This window comes from Argiope bruennichi, chromosome 4, assembly GCF_947563725.1.
Source record: "Argiope bruennichi chromosome 4, qqArgBrue1.1, whole genome shotgun sequence".
Lineage (NCBI taxonomy): Eukaryota > Metazoa > Arthropoda > Arachnida > Araneae > Araneidae > Argiope > Argiope bruennichi.
The window spans coordinates 45,449,909-45,472,607 of record NC_079154.1 but is presented as its reverse complement, the minus strand read 5'-3'; the positions used below and the strand labels follow the sequence as shown (position 1 = coordinate 45,472,607).

The 22,699-nt window shown below is 29.1% G+C and overlaps 1 protein-coding gene across 1 annotated transcript in view; it reads right to left on the bottom strand.

Moving 5' to 3' along the window:
- The window catches only part of LOC129966878 (monocarboxylate transporter 9-like), a 62,576-nt gene that overhangs the window by 11,608 nt on the left and 28,269 nt on the right, over positions 1-22,699 (bottom strand). Inside the window, exons 2-4 of the mRNA XM_056081483.1 lie at positions 10,241-10,384; positions 7,680-8,014; positions 5,250-6,015 (exon numbers count right to left, since the gene is read on the bottom strand). Coding sequence (XP_055937458.1) covers positions 5,250-6,015; positions 7,680-8,014; positions 10,241-10,384 — 1,245 coding nt within the window. The remainder of the gene's footprint in view (positions 1-5,249; positions 6,016-7,679; positions 8,015-10,240; positions 10,385-22,699) is intronic.

The following is a 22,699-nucleotide window of genomic DNA, read 5'->3' as shown; positions in this document are numbered from 1 at the left end:
GATTTTTCTTCTTTTAATTAATATTCTCTGTTTTTTTTTAGTTTTAAACATAATTAAACATTATTAATATTAAGGCAATATGAAGTTCTTTTTTGTTAAATATCACTTTTTTGATATTTTTTATTATTTATACTTTTTGTTTTCTTACAATAGCCATAATTGAACTGCATTTTATAAAATTTCTCGGAATCTTAGCATATCAGAGAGTGAATAAAAATCAATTACAAAATTTCATTTTTAGAAACACGAAGCAGGCGAAACTAAAAAAAAAGAAGTGTACATAAACGGTATTATTTATATTATATATTTAATATCTATAAAATTTTTTTGATAAATTCATACAGCGAGGGGGATAAAAAGTGTCTCCATTTCACTTCTTTGCGATCTCCAAAGGTATAAGGAATAGAATCGTTAGTTTCCAGGCATTTTTATTCTAATTTAGCAAGGTAAATATTTTGTGGTGTGTTAATAATTGCAATAGAGCGAGAAAGCAATTTATTTTATTAAAACTTGCAGCATAGCTAGCTATGTGTTTAAGAGGATAAGGAAAATTACGCCGCAGATTAGATCACCCTTAGCGCGCCTCATAATATGAACGAATTACGAATCACCTGGCGATAGCTTGGATTTTTACTTCTCGATGTAAAGCTCCCTTGAAATGACCTAATTATTTTAAAACGATAGTTTTTATTAGTTTGTATACGGTTTGTAAATTGCGTGAAATGTCATACAAAAATCGTTCTAAATACTCAACAGTGCAGATGGAGTGCTCAAAACTACCAAAGTTGGAATATAGATACTTTGCAGAGAATAAAACTTCACTGCTAAAGGGTTCTATCATATCATAGTATTGTAAAAAGCGTAGTTGCCAAATGGTTCTAATTTTTAACTATCAAGGTATTATAATTTCTCTTCCTTATTTCCCTTAGTTTAGTTATATTAACGTGACGTTTTATTGAAATAGTAGGGTTATTTGGGAAAAGACTCGCAATTTTGAACAGTTGGCAGAGGACAAGAACGTCTCTTGAATTGACATCCACTCTCGCTTGACTTCCTCACCATACTAGCAGGAGGGAATATGGTCTTAACAGATTAAATGCATATCAGAACCGCTTGCATGCCACTTCTTCAATCGAATCGAATTGGGTTCCGAACTAGGAAACCTTTGTTCCACCAAATCCGAGACCTAGCCTCCATACCATAGCATATTCCTTATTCCTTCTATAAATTAATAATATGCCAAACAAAGCTTTTTTTTATGTAGCTTTCAATCATAGAAAATAATCAAGCGAGTGATTAAATATTTGATAAAACAATGAAAACGCTTGAATTTTATTGTAACAAATTGCGCAAAAAATACTTTCAAAATATTGTCGAAATTACAAAAAAAAAAAAAAAAAAAAAAAAAAATCATGATTTTAATTGAATTATCGTGTAATGATTCAATTTAAAAAATTTTTAAATGAGGCAAAAATCAGTTTTGTACAGTAATATTCTAAGAATTATCATGGAAAAAAACACAAAATTTCACAAAATTTTTAATTAATACAAATTTGAAAAATTTATTTAAGGTGCACATTCTTATCCACCAAAGCATCTCTGTGCCAAATTTGGGGATTCTACATTAAGTGATTTGCTTTTTAAAAGAACTAATATACTCATAATCCTTTTTTATTAATAAAGGCAGGGACGAAACAAAGAAAAACGTAAAAAAAGAAAATGAAACGCACTTGTATTCGTAAGAAACGAAAGTTCATTGATACCAAAAAAGAATTTTACTATTGCCACCTTACTTTACACAAAAGGACTCTACGACCTTTATATTGGCTGTGTAAATGAAGAATAATTATATCTTAAGTACACTATTCAACGGTGAAAAAAAATTGCATAAAGCACCTTTCACCTTGAGGCGAGCACAGGTCGTTCCTAGATTGTGAAAAAAATATATACATGCATGCTACACTTGCTTCTGGTTGATGATGCGACATTGACCCAGAAGAGCAAAAGATAATAAAAATTCAGGTCAAGATTCGGATGTTAAATATTCCAGCGCGGAAAAGGAAGGTAAAATGTTTCCGTTCCCTCGAGTAATCGGCGTGTTTGAACTGTCAGATCGCAGTGGAACCGGCGAGGTGGTTTGGTTCGATTTCACAAACTGCAGTTCTCCCCAAGGTTTAGTTGGCCAAGTTGTTTATTTTTAAGGCGCAGGTGCAAAAGTTTCATCAGATTTCGAAAGCGTTAAGTCGGAATTAAAAGATACGGTTTAATTCTCCGGCAAACGATTTTAGAAAATAAAAACTATGATAGAAATAGCAGTTAGAGCATTCGTTATTTTATTTTTTAAAGTTCATTTTAACAAACAAAATCAATTAGAATTCATGTGAATGTATCTAAAAATCAGAATGTGCATTATTAAAAAATGTAAATTAATAGGAAACATCAATGCTGGGTGTTATTTCTTTAATATATTAGTTGGTGTTTTATTGTTTATATCGAAGCGATTTCTTCATTTTACAATTTTCATGAAGACATACTTTTCTGCTTGAGTTACAAATGTTGAAGTAAAAGTTTAGAAAATTAAAAATATAATCTAAGATATATTGAAGATACAAATTCTGATAAACAATATTATATTAAATTTCTTGAATTTTTGCCGTTACCTCTATGCAAATGCAATAAGAAATTACAAATTTTACAAAGTTATACATTGAAATGAATTTTTAAAAATCTTCAACTTTAGAAAATAATTTGAATATGAAATTCTAGATTCTTTTCAGTAAGGAATATTTGTTTGAATATTTTATTTTTTAAACATCATAGGTGCATAATTTAAAGGATCAAAACAAAAAAAAGAGTTATTGTGTTCTTGTTTTTTAAAATGCCATTGCTATAAATTGCTATATATTGTTTCAGAAAAAAAAATTGTGCATATCAAAACTTGTGCAGAATATACTGCTATCTAATGATAAAGAAATATAAGATTTATCCGTCACACAGATGATATATGAAAATAAGAATGCCTCAATTCATTTTTATTTTGTCATTATTATTTTTACTTGTATTTTGAATAAAATTTTGATTTTAAAAATTGATAAAATAATTAACTTATAATTTAACATATTAAATCTAACTAATATGCCTAAAATACAACTTAAATCATCTGGGGATTATTTTAACTATATAAAACAAAACAAACGGTATTCAATAAATAAAAAGGGCAAAAATGAAAGAAAACGATGAAGAAAATAGTCGCTTCGATATAGTAGATTACATTTATCTGCCTAGTTTTGACATAAGAATACCGGAAGCTACCCTTAATAATAGTTCACATATCAGTTCCGGCAGCGAACATGTCAAAATCCCGTCACGGTTGTGAAGAATTATGGCCAAGTTCTAGCCAAAGAAAAGAGTGTTGTATCAACTGCCGATTTGAAAGTTTCCATTTGCTTATTAAAATCAAACTAGTGTTTAATATAAATTAAACAGAATTTTTATAAAAAAATGGTGCCAATGATCCTTTTATTGAAAATAATATTAAAAACTTCAATATCTTGACTGGTAGTACCAAAATTTTTGTTTCGGATATTGTCAATGAAATTTTTAACAGCGAGATTAATATCTGTTCTTCAATACAAAAGGTGTAAAAAAATGCTTTAAGTTCGTGTATTAAAAACCAGAAATTAATACAGCTTTTAAGAATTTTCCCCCAAAAAAATAAAAGCATTTGGAAAATGATATAAATGTATTCAGAGCAAAAGTCTGTCTATATATTTTCTTTGGCATTTATGCTTTTATTTGCAGAAGCAATTGCAAATTGTGTTCAATAAAGCTTTAAAGTAGAATTTAAATTTTAAATCGAAATTTTTATGCTTTAGGGCTAAATAGGTCGAAAACTGTCCCCAATGTTTGCTTAGCATTGTATGCAATTTATGCAAATTATTATGTGTGTGCTCTGCTGTCATTCAGATTGGAATATTGTGTAATGCAATGTATTTTTGGTGTTCATAACGGCATGTGTTGTTTTATTATAAGAATAAATTGTTTTATAATAAAATAACATGTTATTTGATGCTTTATACTCATTTTGCAGCTGGGATTGGTAGGATTATATATGATCCACCAGTACAAAAGAATTTACTGAAATGTTATTTTATTTAATTTATTCTTTTGATATTTGGAGCAATGTTTTATGTTAAATAATCTAAATGAATCGTTTTCTTTCATTTTTATAATTAAAAAATTCTGCAAAACTATGTATTTAAATTTAAAAAAAAGTGCTTTAAACATTTAAACAGATTTTATGCTGATAATCATTAACATTGCAATTACAGGGTCTAATCTGAAACTAATATACCGAAACTAGTTTTTTTAATTGTAAGAAAAAAAATGGATATTGTTTTCATTTTCAGTTTATGCGACGACATATCTGTTAAAAATAATATAAATCAAACGTGTGTCGCATTAAATAAATTAAACCTAAATAGTAAAGGATACGGCACCAGCTAGTATTCTTAAATAATTTAAATTCACTGCGTTTGCTTACTCAAAAAATGTCTACTAATAATAGGGTTGTGGGTGTTTGTGTGTCATTGAGTAAGGAAGAACTTTTAAAAGAAAAATAACTTTGAAAAACTAGTATTTCTACATGTTAGATTTTTAAAAAAAGATTAAAAGGAATATATATATATATATATATATATATATGCAATTTGTAGCCTTAAGACTATAGATATAAAGACAATCTTTAAACAATTTACAATTTCTTCTCTATATTTTACAATTAAATTTTACGTTACAGAATTACTAAGCACCAACATAACGTTTGAATTTACCGTAGGCACATTTTGGGGTTTTGCAATTCTAACGCATGTAAGTAAATGGATGTTATTTGGAGCAAGACCATTCTTTGGATAAAGTTAATCGAAACCTAATTCCAAATAGACGTCAAATGATAATCAAAAATCAAACTTTCAAGCAATTCTCCATACTTTTATGCGCCACAATTGTTCTGTGACAGTAGATTTAATGTGTATCTGACCAACATATAAGAAAAATCTTTGGTGGAATTGAATCTCAAGTTCCAAAATTCACCGATATCGAAGTCAAAACACTGCTAGTGTGTTGTAAAATGCAGTAGTTTAAACTTTAATTAATCCAATTTTTTGTACAAATTTTTATGAATGAAACAAAATCACTAAGACATAATGAAAAGACTATCTAAATTAAGAGGAGGAAAAGTTATAACTTACCTATTAACATTGGGAACAAAAGCTGGCCCACTCCAACGAAGAAATGACCAAGTCCCACAGCAACAGCTAGCCTCTCTAGACCCAGATATTCTCTCATGACCACTGGAATGTTCGTCATGACACATCCATTGAAAATGCCCATAAGGACAGAAATGCCCAAGAAGTAGGCATGAGTATCACACATGGGCAGGTATAAAAGCAGGCCTCCCATGATACCATAGGAAACCATGATAGTGTACTTCCTCTTCAAACATTTGAAGTCGGACAACCATCCAAGACAAACAGCACCAAAAAGATCGCCAACAGAGAAAGCAGAAACAAGGAACACTGCATCTGGCTCATTTATGGCTCTGTCTTTGGCAAAATCTACGATTACTGTCAGATAAGCAATGAAATTTACAACGTTGCAGCCAAAAGTGATGCAAATGGCTAAATATACTGGACTGGTGAGGATTTGGGCAGTGTGACGGAACTGGCCAAATACGCCATCTTCCCGTTGCTTCATCTTTTGAAACAGACTGATAGGGCTTGTGGAACCCAAGACTGGACAACGAGTTGGGTTGTTAACTTCGGTAGAAGAGCACATTGGTATAAGTTTGTAATCACCATTTTGCTGAACACCGTTGGAAGCTTTATTATGAGGTTCATCTTCGTTTTCTAGGGATGGATTCGGTATGATGATGATTTGATGTTTTGATATGTCACCGGTAATATCATCTTTAACGACCAGAGGTTCAGTTGCGAGAGGTTCATCTGCAGTTGTGGGCTATAAAATAAATTATTAGATAATGTAGAATTTTAATAATATTAATTTTATTCACTGATAACTACTGAATAAAGTGATATACACATGGAATTGTAAAACTTGTCAAGTAATTTAATTTTATAAAACTAATAGTTAACTTTTTAAAATAAAACTATATTCAATATTAAATGATTATATAAATAAAGCCAACATTTTTCTGAAAACAACATTTTTTCAAAGTAAAAATACTTATAATTTGTGTAAAAAAATACTCTAATCTAGAAATAAAAATAGCAGTTTTTAACAAAATAATTATACTTGTATGATAAATAAGATAAATTAAAAATGGAAAAGAACTTTCGTAAAAAATTTCAAGTTTATTAGGTACTTCACAAATTTTTCGACATGCAACGAGCTTCCCAATATACGAGTTGAATTAAAATTATTAATTTTAAAATTTATTGATTAAAATTTTTATTTTCTTATATCTCTCTGTTCAAATTTTTTTTTTAAATTTTTAAAGAATAAACAACTATTAATCAAAAGTAAAAACATAAAATAAAGCTAGTTCAGAAATGTGTCTTATCTGATAAAAAATTTGGCAATGAATAATATTTCAGACATTAAATATTTCTCCTAAAAATTTGTATTTATAGAATTACAAATCAATATAAAAGCTTTTATATTATAAAATATATTAAACATTAAAAATTTCTTATGTATATACAGGTTTCTGTCTAATGAAAGATTTCTATGAAATAATGCCCAAATCAGTTGTAGCTTTCTGAAAAAAAAACGAGTATTTAAATGAACGAGTTAGAAAAATCATCATTTTCTTATTATAATTCATCTACATATGAAATTAAATTCCTTCAAAACCTAAATTTAATCTTGCAGCTTTGCATATGAAGACAAACAAGATTTTACGGTAAATTCTTACATGAACAATTCCCCAAATTTTCTAGAATTTCAACACATAAATCTGTATTAAATCATGTTAATATTAACCGCTTCTCTTAGCACTTTTTAATTAAAATTGCAAAAAAAAAAAAAAAAAAAAAATCCATACTTTTTAAATTTCTTTTTTAAATATGAGGAATCGAACCAAAACATAATAAACAGATTTTAAGTTGATTTTTTTTTCTTTTACAGAAGTGAAAGCACATAGTTTTATTATCAATTCACTCCCCCAAATTTACCTTGGGCTAATGAGAAAAAATTAAATATTAGTCTACTATATTTAAAGTACACGCCTTCATAAACTCCATCTGAAAAATCATCTGCACTGCATATTTTTTGTCATACGCAATCGCCGTTTTTTGTTATTTTTTTTCCTCATCTGCCAGAAAAACTATTGAGATAAGCACCTATTGGCCAGTCCCAACATCCAATGACGAAGTTCTCCAATAAAACTTCCAATCAAACCAGATTATTTTTTTTTTAGCTTTATTCCGAAGAAAAACTCGATTAAACAAATCGTATTGACAAATCCTGTGAGCACTGAATTTTATTCTGATAATAATTAATTCCAATATAACTCGGGATAATCTAGGAAACGGTGAAATTTGGAATTGTAAAAGGATTCATCTCTTATATCCAAACGTATCATATTCATAGTTTCCATGCCTACATTCCTTAGAAAAGAATACAAATAAGTTTTTTATAAACTGTTTTTTGTAACTTACTTCATTAACATGGGATACTCCATTGAGAGCTTTCGCTTCAAGGAAGACTAGCTTTCCATTGATCCTCTTCTTATTGGGTGTTGCAGGACTTTCTACTGGAGGTGGCGATTTCGCAATGAATGCTGGGATGAGACCATTCAAAATAATTGCACCAAGAAGCAAGAAGCAGCCCTTGAAGCCGTAAGCTCCTAACAGGTATTCAATGAGAGGTGGAAGCGCAAAGGATCCAACAGAGGCCCCTGCATAAGCAATACCCGTAGCCGTTGCTTTCTGGTATTTAAAATGCTGATGAATGAGAACTGGGTTCAGTGTTACAACAAGGCCATTTCCTATACCTAAATATAAAAAATATATACTCTAGAAAAATATATTACTACCAAATATTGAAAAAAAAAGTGCACTAATCAATTGTTACAAAAACATATACACAATTACGCAGGAGATTAATGATGGCAATCTCTGATAATTGTAATACAAATCTGACTCGTAAACAGAATTGGGGATAACATACTGAAAGAGCGTCGATTTATTGTTTGTTAAAAATAGTTAGGTTGGCCTAAAAATGAATGCGGTTTTCACAAGCACATAGTCACTTTTTTGAATAATTTCTGTTTGTATAGAACTTAGTTCATTTAGTGTAAAAATACGATATTTTAATCTCACTTTTGATGCAAATTTCCTTATAAAAATTGTGTATGGTGTTGATTTTCATATGAAGTGAAAAACAGGTGAATTTTTATATTGTTCCCAACATTCATTACATTTTTATTTTCACAAAGTTGTTAATCGTAAAAACGGATTTAGGTAAAGATTTCTATAACTCATTTGTCACAGCTGACTCAAATATTTTTCCAATGGTAATTCATTAACTTGTGACCAATGTTTCGGTCAGCCAACTCAAATAATGATACTAAATGATTACCAGAACCGATTAGGATCATGACTTTTCTGTACATGAGAATAGAGAAATCTTACGAGTTCATTTTTGAATAATCAACACAGGTATTTGTAAAAACTGAGAGTTTTAAAAATATAGATATTTAAATCCCAGATTAATTTAAAAATAAATTAATAAACACAGCCTACCAAACCTATCTTGAAAACGTTAAGATTTTAAAACGAATGCTAAACGGCAATTAAAAACGAATTATTTGTCTTAACATCAGTTGAAATGTTATGCCAAAAACACTTATAGAAAACATGATAAATAAGTGCAAAGCAAATAGAGACTTTCAGATTATGGTTTGATTGAATTAGAAGAATATTTTATATTTTTATCAGCGTCCAATGTATTCCGAGAAAAATTAATGAATTTAGATAAAGAAAAATGCTTTAAATCAGCAAATCATTTAGGAGTCACGTTTCTTCATGATAACGGAGGACCATGCACATATTTAATGACTTATAAAACATTATTAGTTTAATTGTAAAACGATAATGAAGACCGAGCTTTACCCTGCCAATTTATCATTTATTTATGTGTTCTCAAAATGCGTTGAATGGTAAAGATTTTAATTATAATAAAGTAGTGAGATAGTACTTGACTCAAGTTTTGGTGCTAAGAATCAAATTCTATGCATGTGCGTCAATGAAATTGCAGGAAAAAAAAGATGGAAAAATACGATTCAAATAATATAAAGTCACTCATTGTTTCAAAACAGTGTATGCAGTCATTCAGAGAAAGAAAAACCGAGTTACTTTAGCGCCTATCTATTAGTTAAAACAAGAAGAAAAAAAAATTGTAACAGTTTCTTTGTTGTATCCAATTGAAAATGAAATTTTGTTCAATAAACATAGAAAATGCAGCACTTAGTTTGTTTTATTTAAATTGTTCTTTTTTTAACTAGGGGGGGATTCTATTTTGAATCAAATCATTCAGATATGAACCACAGTGATAATGACACTTCAGACAGCTACCTCCACCCCGAGTTTCCACTCTAGTAGAGAGAAATGTCTATCTCCAACAATAAGAATTGGAATTCAAAGCAGATTTTTAGAAGAATCAGGTTCTTGAATCCCGCAATCTTTTGGTACTGAAGTCAAGATAGCTTTCAGCCTTTCCCCTCCTCCTCCCCCTTCTCTTCAAGGGTAAAAAAAGAATTAAAATAGTCAATTCTAACCAATAGCATAATGCTTTCTGGTTTAGTTTCGGTAGATTAATGTAAGATTTTGAAACAGCACCGGGGATTAGTAAGAATTGGTTTTTCAGGATAGATTAATGTAAGATTTTTTGTGATAGATTAATGTAAGATTTTGAAACAGCACCGGGGATATTTTGGGGATTATAATCGTAATTTTGAACCATGGTCATCGACAAAATAAGATATTTATTCCAAATATTCATGCTGCATTCTTGAAATAAAGTTCTTCATTCAACTCTAGCCACACTCATTTTGAATCTTTAGTAAGAATTGGTTTTTTAATCTGAATCCTATATTCCTAAAACATAGATCTTATCATCAAACCAGCAAACACTCAATTACATTGGAATTAATTATGATGTTGCGTTTTTTTCCACAATTAATGTTAAAGTTTTACTAAGAGATAAATAAATTTCTTACCTCTGAACAATCCGAAGAAGATGATGAGATACATCAAAGTTGGTGTGAAAAAGCAAACCGCAATTGCCACAGCAGAAATGGCAATACCACTTACCAAAATGCTACGTATACTAAAATAATGAGTTAGGAACCCAGCTAATGGACCTAGAAATGAGAAAGAGGAGAAATTAACAATAGAAGTAAAAGCAATTATTTATTAAACATTTTTTAAAGACAAAAAAATATATATCATGGAATTTTCTGCAATTCCTCAGATAAAATTTCAAATTATTGACACAAAATCCGTAGATGATTTTCTAGATGTCACCTTACAGAGATTGAATTATTGCAAACTAAATAAAATTTTAAAAATGTAATACTGTTTAAAAACAATTTTGATGGTCTAAATGATGAAATCTGTCATTAAGTGTTGGTTATTTGTTACCTAAACAAACAACAAGTGTCATTGCTGAAATTTTGGTTCAAAAGATTAAATGCTTAAATTTCAGATATCTCTGGTTTTTTATATTTTTATTTTTATGTGTTAAACTATTTTTAAGAATTTAAATCCTTTTAATATTCTTTATAAAAACTAAAATAACTTTTAATACGATCTAAACCACACGTTTTTCAGTTTTAACAGGACATTTTCGCTGATTTATATCTTGTCAAAGGATAATCTTCCAAAGAAGTCTAAGGACGCATATATTAACCCGATTTCTGAATCGAAAAATAAAATGCTCACATTAAAATTCTTAATTTCTGAACTAGTACAAGGATGACAGCTGGAAACCTCATTATGTTTTGAATTAATTAAAACTTTATCTATGAATAAAATGTTATCTTGTTTATAACTTAAAAATTTTTCGATTCTGTTTCAGCACTGCGCTTTGTCAAGTCATTCAGATTAATCAAAAGGAAAAATTACAAATTCCATTTTGGAATACATTTGATTCTATTAATAAAATGAATAGATTTTTTTTGTACTTACTTTGCAAGTAGACTAAATGCAAATTAATCTGATATAATTATATTCAAATTTATGGTATGAAATTGGTTTGTTCTTTTTCTTAGTGAAATAAATAGTTTATAAGAATAAATATAGTTAATCCTGGCAAAACGGCCATGAAAGTTTTATTTTGTTTAAATTTGCGGTTTATGTAATTTTATTTTTAAACATCGATAACAATTTTTCGTAACAATTATAATTATTTGTAATTCTTAACATGTTATAGCAGTTAAAAGTTTTTGCAAATTAATTTCTATAAAAAAACCCAGATAGAAATGAGTTGGGAATAAAGACCACCTGTTGTATCACTCAGCAACATTTACATACCACGAAACATAAAGACTGCGCTTTTCTGGCAGCAGGTGGTTTTTTTCAATGCAAAATATATAATCATTTCATGCAGTTCACCACTACGGTTGTCACAATTGAAAAGAGTTAAAACTTTCATAAAAAGAAAACTTTAGAAAAGCAGTCTCATACTTAACATATCATATATAATCAGTTTGGTTGAATATGAAACAAAGCCTAAAATATTCCGCGAAAGAGTTTCGGTACATACAAATGAAAGCTCAAATAATGCGAATGTCATGAATTTTTATGGAATTTCTGAGTTTCCCATAACTCTTCGTATAAATTTATGAATGTTATTTTTGCAGTTACATAATAGAAATGTTTAAAGAGACGTTACAGAGAGAACAACTTTTCTTCACTGTTTTAAAATCTATTTTCAATGTGAGAATTGCTAAAAGCTTCTGTATTATGATGCATTTAAGTGTCTGCTTTAATTTCCTATTTTGTATCTGGGTTAAAATATACATAAAAATGGATGCTTGAAATTTCATGCAAGCCTTTGAAACACGGTTGAAACAAATACAACAAAAAAAATTCCCTTGCAATCTTTCTATAGATTTTTACTTTCTCGTATACGTAATATAGAGGAAGTATAATAATCGTCAACAAATTAGTACTTGAAATTTTGACGAATCTCCACATTTTAGGTCTGAGTTTGAAAAGCACATTTTTGGAAAATGTCCATCGGTCATCTGTGACAAAAATAACTCAAAAAAGTTTTGAACTATAACGTTGAAATTTTGTACACAGTCTTTCCATCAAATTTCCAAATTTCTGTCGAATTTCGAATAAAACTGTTCAGAGGAAGTTCGTCTGTCCCGGCGGTTTGTATATAAGTTAACAAAATAACTAAAAAAACGAAGAGAGCTAGATAGATACAATTCGATACACATATTGAATATCTATAGTGTAGACATCTGCCAAATTTTGAGCCAAATTCCACTAAGGATTGACTATTCGTCGGTCTTCATTCTCAGAAATAAGTAAGCGCGATAGTTCAAAAACGCATTAATTAAATATATCAAATTTCATATGGGATTTTGTGACTACAAGGGCAGTTTTGTGACAAATTTTTAATTCAATCAGGCGAGAAAAACATGTCTAAAACCAAAATTCGATTTTGTATATTATTAAGGCTTGCAAGGGATTAATTGGAAAATAATTCGCCAAGGATGACACAATGGATCGCGTAAAAATGCTAAATACACGCCAAAAATTAATATTTCTTAACTATTGCACGCCAATGAAATGCAAGACGTTCTCTGTCATGACAAGTTTATTACAAAATATTTGAGAAAGCTTTGGAGAGACCACTTCCTCTAGTTTTAAAGATTTTTCGGGTTTTGTTTTATGTACCAATATCCACAAGACGAATATTTTTCAACGGATGCAAAAACTCAGGATACAGGTCAAACGCCGAAGACAATGGGTAAATTGGTATCAAATTCTAATGACTGTCAGATAATTAATACCAATGAGTAAATTGTTATCAAATTCTAATGACTTTCAGATAATACCGAATGAGTAAATTGGTATCAAATTCTAATGACTATCAGATAATACCAATGAGAAGGGATTAGATCTCTGCAACAGATTCAATATTTACCAATCCATGTAAACGATGGAATTATATGTTGAACTTTCTACATTTTGACCCCGAAGGCTAGAATCTACAGGTAAATAATCAAATTCATTTTCTAGTGATGCATGAAATATATCCAGCTTGTTAAGAATTTATTATGCAGAAATGGCATGCAAACCCAAACTCTTAGAAATATATCTGATGTGTTTTCACAAGAATATACATTTTATATCCCGCTCTTTGTATATTATTGTTAACCGGATTTATCGAAAAAATTATGTTTGATTTCGAAAATTCCCAATTTTTAAGATAAAAATCTAAAAGAGATTAGTTCAAAACATGGTAACATGATAATATTTTATGCTTCATTCGTCTTTTTTATTTTTGAAATCCGCTTTTAATTACAAAGCAGAGATAATATGTAAATGGATTTAATATCGTAACAATGCTTATGTAATAAAAATACTCTAAATATTACAATACCAACAATGAAAAGCATTGTTATATTTTTAAATATTTTCAAATCTTTATTAAAGTTATGGAAAAAAATTCGGAAACTAAAAATTGACATCTCTGAAAACCTTATTATTTGAATTTTAAAGTGCTATAAAAATGTTTTTTTTTTTACATTATAAGCTCCGAAGTTATTGAGAAAAAAAAACGCAAAACAAAATTCGATACATTTTTAATTAAAAACATAATTAGTCCTGAAAAATATTTTTAAGTGACTATTTTACTCCCAATATAATTACGTTCTAAATTTGGTAAGAAGTCCAAGGTCTATAGAATGCTTGGAATGAAATTTTTTTCCATCCATCTCACAATTTACAAATAGTATGCCTAGCCATAAATAAAAACATTAAAAAAATGATATATAATAAGCTTTGAAGAGAATAGTTTCAATTTATTTTATGGCAACAACTGATGTATTTTAATTATTCATTACATCAACATCTTCATCAATCAATCAATAAGACTATTTAAATGGAATAGTGCAATTCCATTATCCACTTCTGCCATCCCAATAAAATATTTGTCTTATTTTTTGTTGGAAATTTACAAATTCAAAAAAACAAAACTCACTCTTTGTCAAAACTAGTCCTATCAATCATTCGGCTATAAATATACTAAATATAAAATTAATTTTCCTTTAAATTCAAATAGGGTGTGTTAAACAAAATATACATATTCGAATTTCCTATCTCGTATAAATAAACGGAAGCGTCAGAATGACAGTACAAAAGAAATAATTTATCACTGCAACGACATCAGAATAAACATAAACATTTCCAAATTAAAAAATGCGGTATCATCTCATTTCCGAGGCCTTTCACGTACCCGTGACTTCATACCCTTGATCTTAATTCACAGTACTGAAAGAAGTAAATCGCCTTAAGTCTTTTTTTTTCTTTTTTGCAAAGGAAATCGACTCAGACTGGCCAAATCCAAGGCATCAAACGATAGGAATACTAATAGAACAGGTGAGAGAACAGTCTTTTTTATTGAAGGCGAATACTTCATCCAGATGGATGTAGTAGGCAATTGGCCTTCCTTTAATCACGTTAAGATATTATTAATCCCACCAGCGTACATGTGAACAGCACGTGGCTTCGTTCCATAAAAGTAAGACCCTAAAGTTTTAATAAATTTTTATACCAATCAACTTAGGAACAAGCAGTCCCGGAATTGCATTTGCATGGAAATGCGATAAACATTTATAATGCAACAAACGGTTATGTTTTAATTATGATGTAATACGTGCGACCTCCAGTTTGGCGATAATTTATTCGCAAACAAAAACAATTTGGCAGACATTTAAATATGTTTGTTGGGTTGTAAACAAGTTTTTATTTTATAATGTCTCCATTAGGAAGCATATCTAGATTTCTAATGCCTGATTTGCTTATTTAAATCAGAGTTAAATATAAGATTCATATAAAGGTGGAAGTAAGACAAAGGACTTCAAAATAAATAAAAGTTGAATATATATACAAATTATTATTCCTATCAGAGTTTTATGAAGGACCGAGGACATTTAAATTCACCCGTGGAATGTTTACAATAGTTTTAGAATTTTTCATTTCACGGAAGAGTTTTCGCTATCAGTCAAATATGAGAGTTCTGGTGTGTCCTTGTATAAAGACTTACGATTAAAATTCGAAACGACTGTTTGAAATGGAAGTTATTAAAATTTCTAAAATTCCGTATTTTATTTAAAAAAATTTATGCAATTTGAACTACGCTTATTACTTATAATATTTGTTTTCAACGAATACAAGGCGACTCTTAATTTCGAAACATAAACAAAGATGACAGCAATAGTATTAACCCTTTCCCAAACTCGATTATTCTAATCAAATCAGTAGGAGGACCTATAAACCTCGACAATGTATTTAACATGCACCTGATACACACGATAGATTTTTACTTTCTCGTATATTTAGTATAGAGAAACTATAGTAATCGTCAAAAAAATTCTAACTCGATATTTTGACGAAACTCCACGTTTTAAACCTCACTCAGCTCGAAAAATACAAATTTTCAAAGAATGTCCGTCTGTCTGTCTGTAACACAGATAACTGAAACACGCTTTGAGTTAGAAGAATGAAATTTGGCATACAGTCTTTACCCCAAATTTGCAATTTTTTTTGAGTAAATTCTGTTCAGAGGGAGTCCGTCTGTCCGGCTGTTCGAACATAAGTGAACATGATAATTACAAAGCTAAGAAAGATAGATAGCACAAAGATTTAAAATTTATAGTGTACACACTTGTCAAATTGAGAGTCATACCGAATAATGTGTCTCTACTTTCAAAAACTTGTTAACGCGATAATTCAAAAATGCAGTGACTTAAATATATCAAATTTGGTATGGGAATTTGTGACTACAAATGTAGTTTTGTGTCAAATTTTCTTTTCAATCGGTCGATAAAAATATGTCTAAAGTATAAATTCGATTTTTGGATACTATTAATGGCATCCCAGGGATTCATCGCCAAAAAATTCGCCAAGTATCACACAATAGATTCAATAAAAATGCCGAATTCAAGCCAAAAGTTAATGTTTCATTATTAATCTCGAGCATGACAAGTTTCTTAGATACGAGAATGTTAAGAAAGACGATTCCAGATGATTTTTTTTTGGTAGAATCGAATTTTAAACGTAGATCTATTATGAAGCCACAGTGGTTCAACTGCATGAATATATGTAAGGATTAAGTAAGGAGTTGAAAAAGAAGTACTTCTTTAAATTTTTAGAAATGTTTATTTATATCGATAAATAATTATGTGCGAAATTATATGATAAACTCTAGTTAATGGGTAATTTCTTAGACTTGTATGAATTTAATAACTTTTCAAACTTAATATCTATATCTGTTGGTTACCTAAAATTAATTTTTAAATTCTGAATGACGACTTGAAAGGCATCACATTGTGATAGCACATATTCCATCGATATTTCCAATCCTCTACATTCATGTGCAAAAATGGTTAAGAAAATCCTTGATTTATCCTACTGAAAGTTTTTAAATATAAATTTTATTATTAGATGTCTTTAAAGACCATCTGGTTTGACAGTAATATTGGTTGTGTTTATTTTCAGTTACAACTCTTATACATAACTTAATGCTCAAAATTCCCTCATTTAAGTATTTTCAAGGATCAAATTGTAATAGACAATAAAGTTGTGTTTTCTAATAACCTTACATCAATTCTGTTTGCTGGGTACATGATTTCCTTCCAATATATTCAAATTCCATAACCAAATCCATTAAAACGGTACAGTTTAAATTATCTATATTCTAACTGAACGTTTTGTTTTGTTTTTGTTTTTTTGTGGTATTGTGATTTTACTTTCTTAAACTTTATATAAATTACACAAACTATAAAATAGAACTGTTCAACCTTAGCATGGAAAAGAGGAGAAAAAAAAAACCTCACGCGATTAAGTATTTAATGAAACAATTTTATTGCAACAATAAAACTATAACTTATTTATTGTACAACATATTTTTTTTAATTATCCAAATTCAGAGGACGGATTTACGTCAGCTAAATTGGCAACATTAATTACTATCTTTCTTAATTTGAAAATGAAGTAAATCTCAATTTTGTATAAAATGTTTTCGTAGCCAAAATCTTAAATAATGTTTCTCTGTATTTCGTTTTCGAAAAAAACAGCCAAAACCTCGAATATTTTTAATGAGTTAAAAATTAAAAAAAAATCCCTCCGAGGAGCAGATGCCCACTTTCTAAAGTATATTTGTGCAAAGCTGGTAGCTCTAAATAAAACGGTCTGGTCTGTAAAGCGCTAACTTGCAAACATAACTTGCAATATAATAATAAACATTCCTTTATTATTATAAATAATGTATAGAAAGAAAAATAATGAAATTTACTTTTCTAGATATATATATCCATATATTTCTCCAAACTTTTCGTTCGAGAATCTAATCAACGTAAATCTACAAGTTTCAAAGAGCACCATGATTTACATCGAGATTTTCATAATTTCTGCATGCATTTATAATTAAAATGGACTGTTTTCCAAGAAGGGAGTATTTTTGTCTAATGCGAGGGCACAAAGCTTTGAAGGCACAAGTTGTTCGAAGCACTTTTACAAATTGAATTCCAAAAACAATCGCTTAAAAACATTTCGAAAAATTTTGTAATCATATATAATTGAATTTTTTTAAATGTTTAGATTATTTTGCTATTTGTCTTTATTTTTGATACTCATAAATTTTATTAAATTGCGACTCCTGTAATAATAATACTCCTTCTTGAGTTATTCAATTCAGAGCAACTGTTAATGTTTGTTCAGATTGGGATTTTCTATTAATAAAAAAGAAAAGTTGTGATTGATAAATGCATATGTTTGCTTCACCTGTTTCTATGATCAATAAATTCTGTAAAAATAGATCACTCAAAAATAAATAAGAAATCTTTGCCACCGAACTTCTGAAGACTTTTGGCGAATTGATTCAGTATTCAACTAACATTAATTCCATTTAAATCTGTCTATTTTATTAAGGCTATTTCTTTAGAATTTATTAAAGAAAAAACCCATACACTTATTTAAATAATACATATAATATAGGAATAATTTTGTTATACTTATTTTCTAAAGGCCGAATGTTAAATTTTATGATTGACACTGCAATGAATAAAATAATTTATTCAATACAAAAAAAAATGGACAAACCGAAAATAATATAAGCAGAAACATTTATATTAATTTAAATGTAAAATTCCTTTCAAAATAGCTTATAAATCGAATCCAATCAAATTCATGTTTATTTTTTGTCAGCGTTTACATTGAAATATCTAGTTAATAAACATAAATATAGGTTTCATTTTACACAATCTTATTAAATATTTAATTAATCGATAATTATAACTATCTGAAACTATTTGAAGATTATCATATATATTTAGGAGAAGATTTCATCGTATCCTTACAAGCCCTTTAGAAGAAAATTTCCCTCAGGCAACACCTTTCATTTTGAATTGCTTCTGAATATCAATACAGAACTCATAGAATTCAAGCTAAGACCTTTTTGAAAATAAATGCTAAAGATATCACACATAAGTTCAGTCTATGATAGACAAAGGCCTTTTCGATTACTTTTCTTAACCAGTTTGCTCATACACCACGTATGCATCGATTTGTTATATTTTTACAATTTTAAGCAACTATTCAAAATGTTATATTTTTAAAAAATTAAGCGAATACATAAATATCACAAATATTCAACAGATTCTTATTTCACTTTGCTAATAAAAACTGTCGTCTAAATAGAGAAAATAAATGAATTAAATAGCTAAACATTTTCTAAAGCTTTTTGCAAAAGAAAATTCTAATTAAATTGTATGAAATTCTTAGCTGGATCTTAAAATGTTTCTCGATATATTTTATTGATCCAAATCAAACATGGTTGTCTTGAACAAGACAATCAGGGGATGTTAAAATTCATAATCTTTATCAATTTCGCAAGGGGAAATGTCATCTAATCCGTCAAAAAACTAGGTTGTTGAAATTGTTCTCTATAAAATTTAGTAAGTGATAAAAATTAAACTGACAGAAAATTTTCCTTCTTATTCTAATTACACTAACATAACGACAAGTTGATTTCACTATTCTTGCAAAAGAGTCAATGCAATCAGTGTTTTCCATTTTCCAAACCACTGACAAATCCGATCCAATGACAATATTTCAATTAACCTACAACTCATAATCAGAAACAACATGCCCTTCACTTGTTTTCACTTTTCTGTGAGCGCTAGGAAATCCCCTCAGTTTTACCAAGTTATCCACGCTTACAGTCGCAGAGAAATCCAAGAGGTCAAGGCATAGTCAAAATCGGAGTGCGAACACAGCAGAAACACTAATTAACCTTGGTTCTCACATACTAAAACAAACTCAACACCAGCTTACGCAAAAATTTTGCATTTTAGGGAAAGTAGATCGCTGCCGATGCGTGTCAGTGGTTCCAGTAACACGTGTGAGAATTGCGGACATGCTCAAAGTTTGATCCCTGTTTATGGGATTGCTCTCTAATGCTGGTTTTTAAAACTTTCCTTTTTTCAGGTTAAGGTCAGTGGTGTTTTGAGCATCGAAATACAGGTGGAAAAGTGTTGAAAATTATAGTGTATCGGCAGTCTAAGCTTGACTTTCAAATTCGTACTGATTGCAATATTTGGAAATTTCGACTTTTACAGAGGTGTGGAAACTAAAGAGACAATTATCTAGAACTCTTAACTTTGAGTTTTACTCTTAAATCTTACACACTAGAACTACGATGTTAAATATATAACTAGTATTACCACATCCGTCAAACTCACGGATTTTTGATCATCATGGCTTTCATTGTAATATTTGACTGAGTTTATGAAAATAGAATATAATTTAATAAAAATAACATTTAATATAATTCATTAATTATTACTTAAAAACTGATAAAAACACTTTGTATTTGCATTTATAGGATATCCAGTTGAAGCTTTTTGTTCTAAACTGAATCATAGTAGGAATAAAATAGATCCCATCATAACGGCTACCTAATACTTTGGATGGATTCATATGAAAAAATGCAATTCGAATTTTTGCAGGAAATGTCTGAAAGCGATGTATAAATGAATGTAAATATGTATTGATGTCCAGGCTTACATAGATAGATGATCCATAAAATATCAAACTTTGAAATTGCTAAAGCCACCATTTTGACGAATCTTGGAATAAATAGGTATAGGCCATATAGATTATGGAAGTTAAAATGGCTGAGTGGGAAGAGTAGAAATTGAATAGGAAAATGTAAATGTTCTTATATTTCATTAGAGTTAAAAAAAATTAAAGTTGTAGAACAATACGTAAATTATATCAAAATTTTGAAACATGAAATTTGAAAACCGTCAAAATGACGGTCTTGGTAGTTCAAGTGTTAAACATAATTTGAAAGCTCTGGGACACTAAGATTTGACACACATAAGAAATACAGAATAATTTGGAATATAAAGAATTTATTTTTAAAAATGGAATAAGATACTAAATGGAAAATGCCCACAATCTGCAGAATGATTAAACTCCGAGATTAAATAAATTCGTAGTTCAAAAGCATAAACTTGAACTCTGAATTCATTATTAACTTTGTACTTGTGAAAAAGAATTAGATTCATGATTATTCACTGAATACAAGAGCTCATTTTATTGCTTCAAGTAAAAAATGCTGTACATGCCGATTGTTTATGAAAAATAAATCAGTAATTTATTACAACTTTCTGTGCACAGTTTTTCAATCATCAAAATCAAGAAAAGCCAAAATGATACACCTTTTAAGATGGTGCTAAAAGGTTCAAATAGATGAACCTTAAATGCTTGGCATGTTATTTTTAGGCAAGAAATGTAAAAATCTCGGACGAATTCGTAAATGGCTCATCTAGCTCAAAAGGGGTGGAAATGCTGGTGGTTGGGGATTTGAGATTTTCCTTTCGCTATAAATATTGAAAGAAAAATAAATCCAATCAACCAAATTAGCGCCTCATTAAGACGAACAACTTTTGGAATCAAAATTTATCGATAACAGCAATATCTTAGAAGTTAGGGGCTGAAAAGGGACTTTCAAGCCCCTATTTTGACTGGTTTTAGCATCAACAATTTATGTTGCCAGATAGCAACTCAGATGCTAAGGCATCTACGTTTGTCTTCCAGCTTGGCGAGATGAATTTTTTATTATATTCCAATAACTTTATTAATCGTCATTTGATGCAACATAAATAACCTCGGGTCGTAAGCATGATAGAAGCAAAATCTTAAATTATATTTCATACAAGATTTGTTCAACGTATTTTGCAGATATTTTACGATTAAGTATCATTTTGGACAGAAGATATTTTTATTGATAATGTTTTTGTTAATTTATGGAAAATAATGTCAAATTTTTTTGAGGAAAAAAAGAAATAAGACATATCATCGCAATTCTTAATTTGTAGTTCCAAATATCTTGTAATCAAATGTGTGAATTAACTAAACAAGAAAGCTTTTTCCACGGTTGAGCAATTATCATTCTAGCGTGACTATTAAGATAAGTTAGCCTTTTGGTCTATTATTTCAAGAATAAATGCTTCGCTGGCTACAGATGTGGTGTATTTCCCAAATATTGTTATGAATTGAAACATTTGGAAACTTTGGTGAAAGGTTTAGAAATTAATTTCACACAAAACTGTGTTTTACAGAATCGCGAACAAGTTTTGCGAAAGTTTTAGAACACTTATTGCAAAAACAACTGTTTTGTTCTAAAATAATCAAATATTTATCTTCTATCATTACTTTTGCAGTCTTAGGAAATTGTTTGAAATGGCAAATGTAGGTTAATTATAAAGGGCCAATGATAATGATAAAGAAACAAAGTTATAGAGTTTCGGCGTTAAATTACACATTTATTTTTAAAGTATGTGTCAAAAGCAAATCAACTTTGTTTCCTAAAATGTTAAATTACGAAATTTATTTAATTGATATCTTTTAAAACACCAAGTATTTAAAAAGTCAAACTTTGTTTTAAATGGTCTGGCTTAATTCGAGTTTTTCTAAAATTACAGAAATATTAGAAATTGTAAATGAAAAAAAAAAATGGTTAAAGTAATCTTATATACAATGATGTTTTTACCTGACCAAAAATCCCTGAATAAATTTAGATACGCTTATTTGATTTGATAAACTATGTTTTTGTAAGAAATTTCAAAATATAAGAGAGATATGGCCCCATTTTAACAATATTTGTCATATCTTAAAGTATCAACTAATGAAAGGACGAAAACAATCATGCATATCAACGCAAAAAGAAAAAAAAATTATCTTTAAAAGGTTATAGTATCTTTTAGTAACTGCAGTCGCGCAGTAATCTTGGCATCAGTATTCATAAAAAAAGGAATCGCATCTACGGATTGATATTCTTCATATACGGTCATTGTTATGAAGGAAGTGTTTAGTACCAGTAATAAAGAGTTACAGCAAATGTCGGCATTGCGATTTTAAGGTAGTTT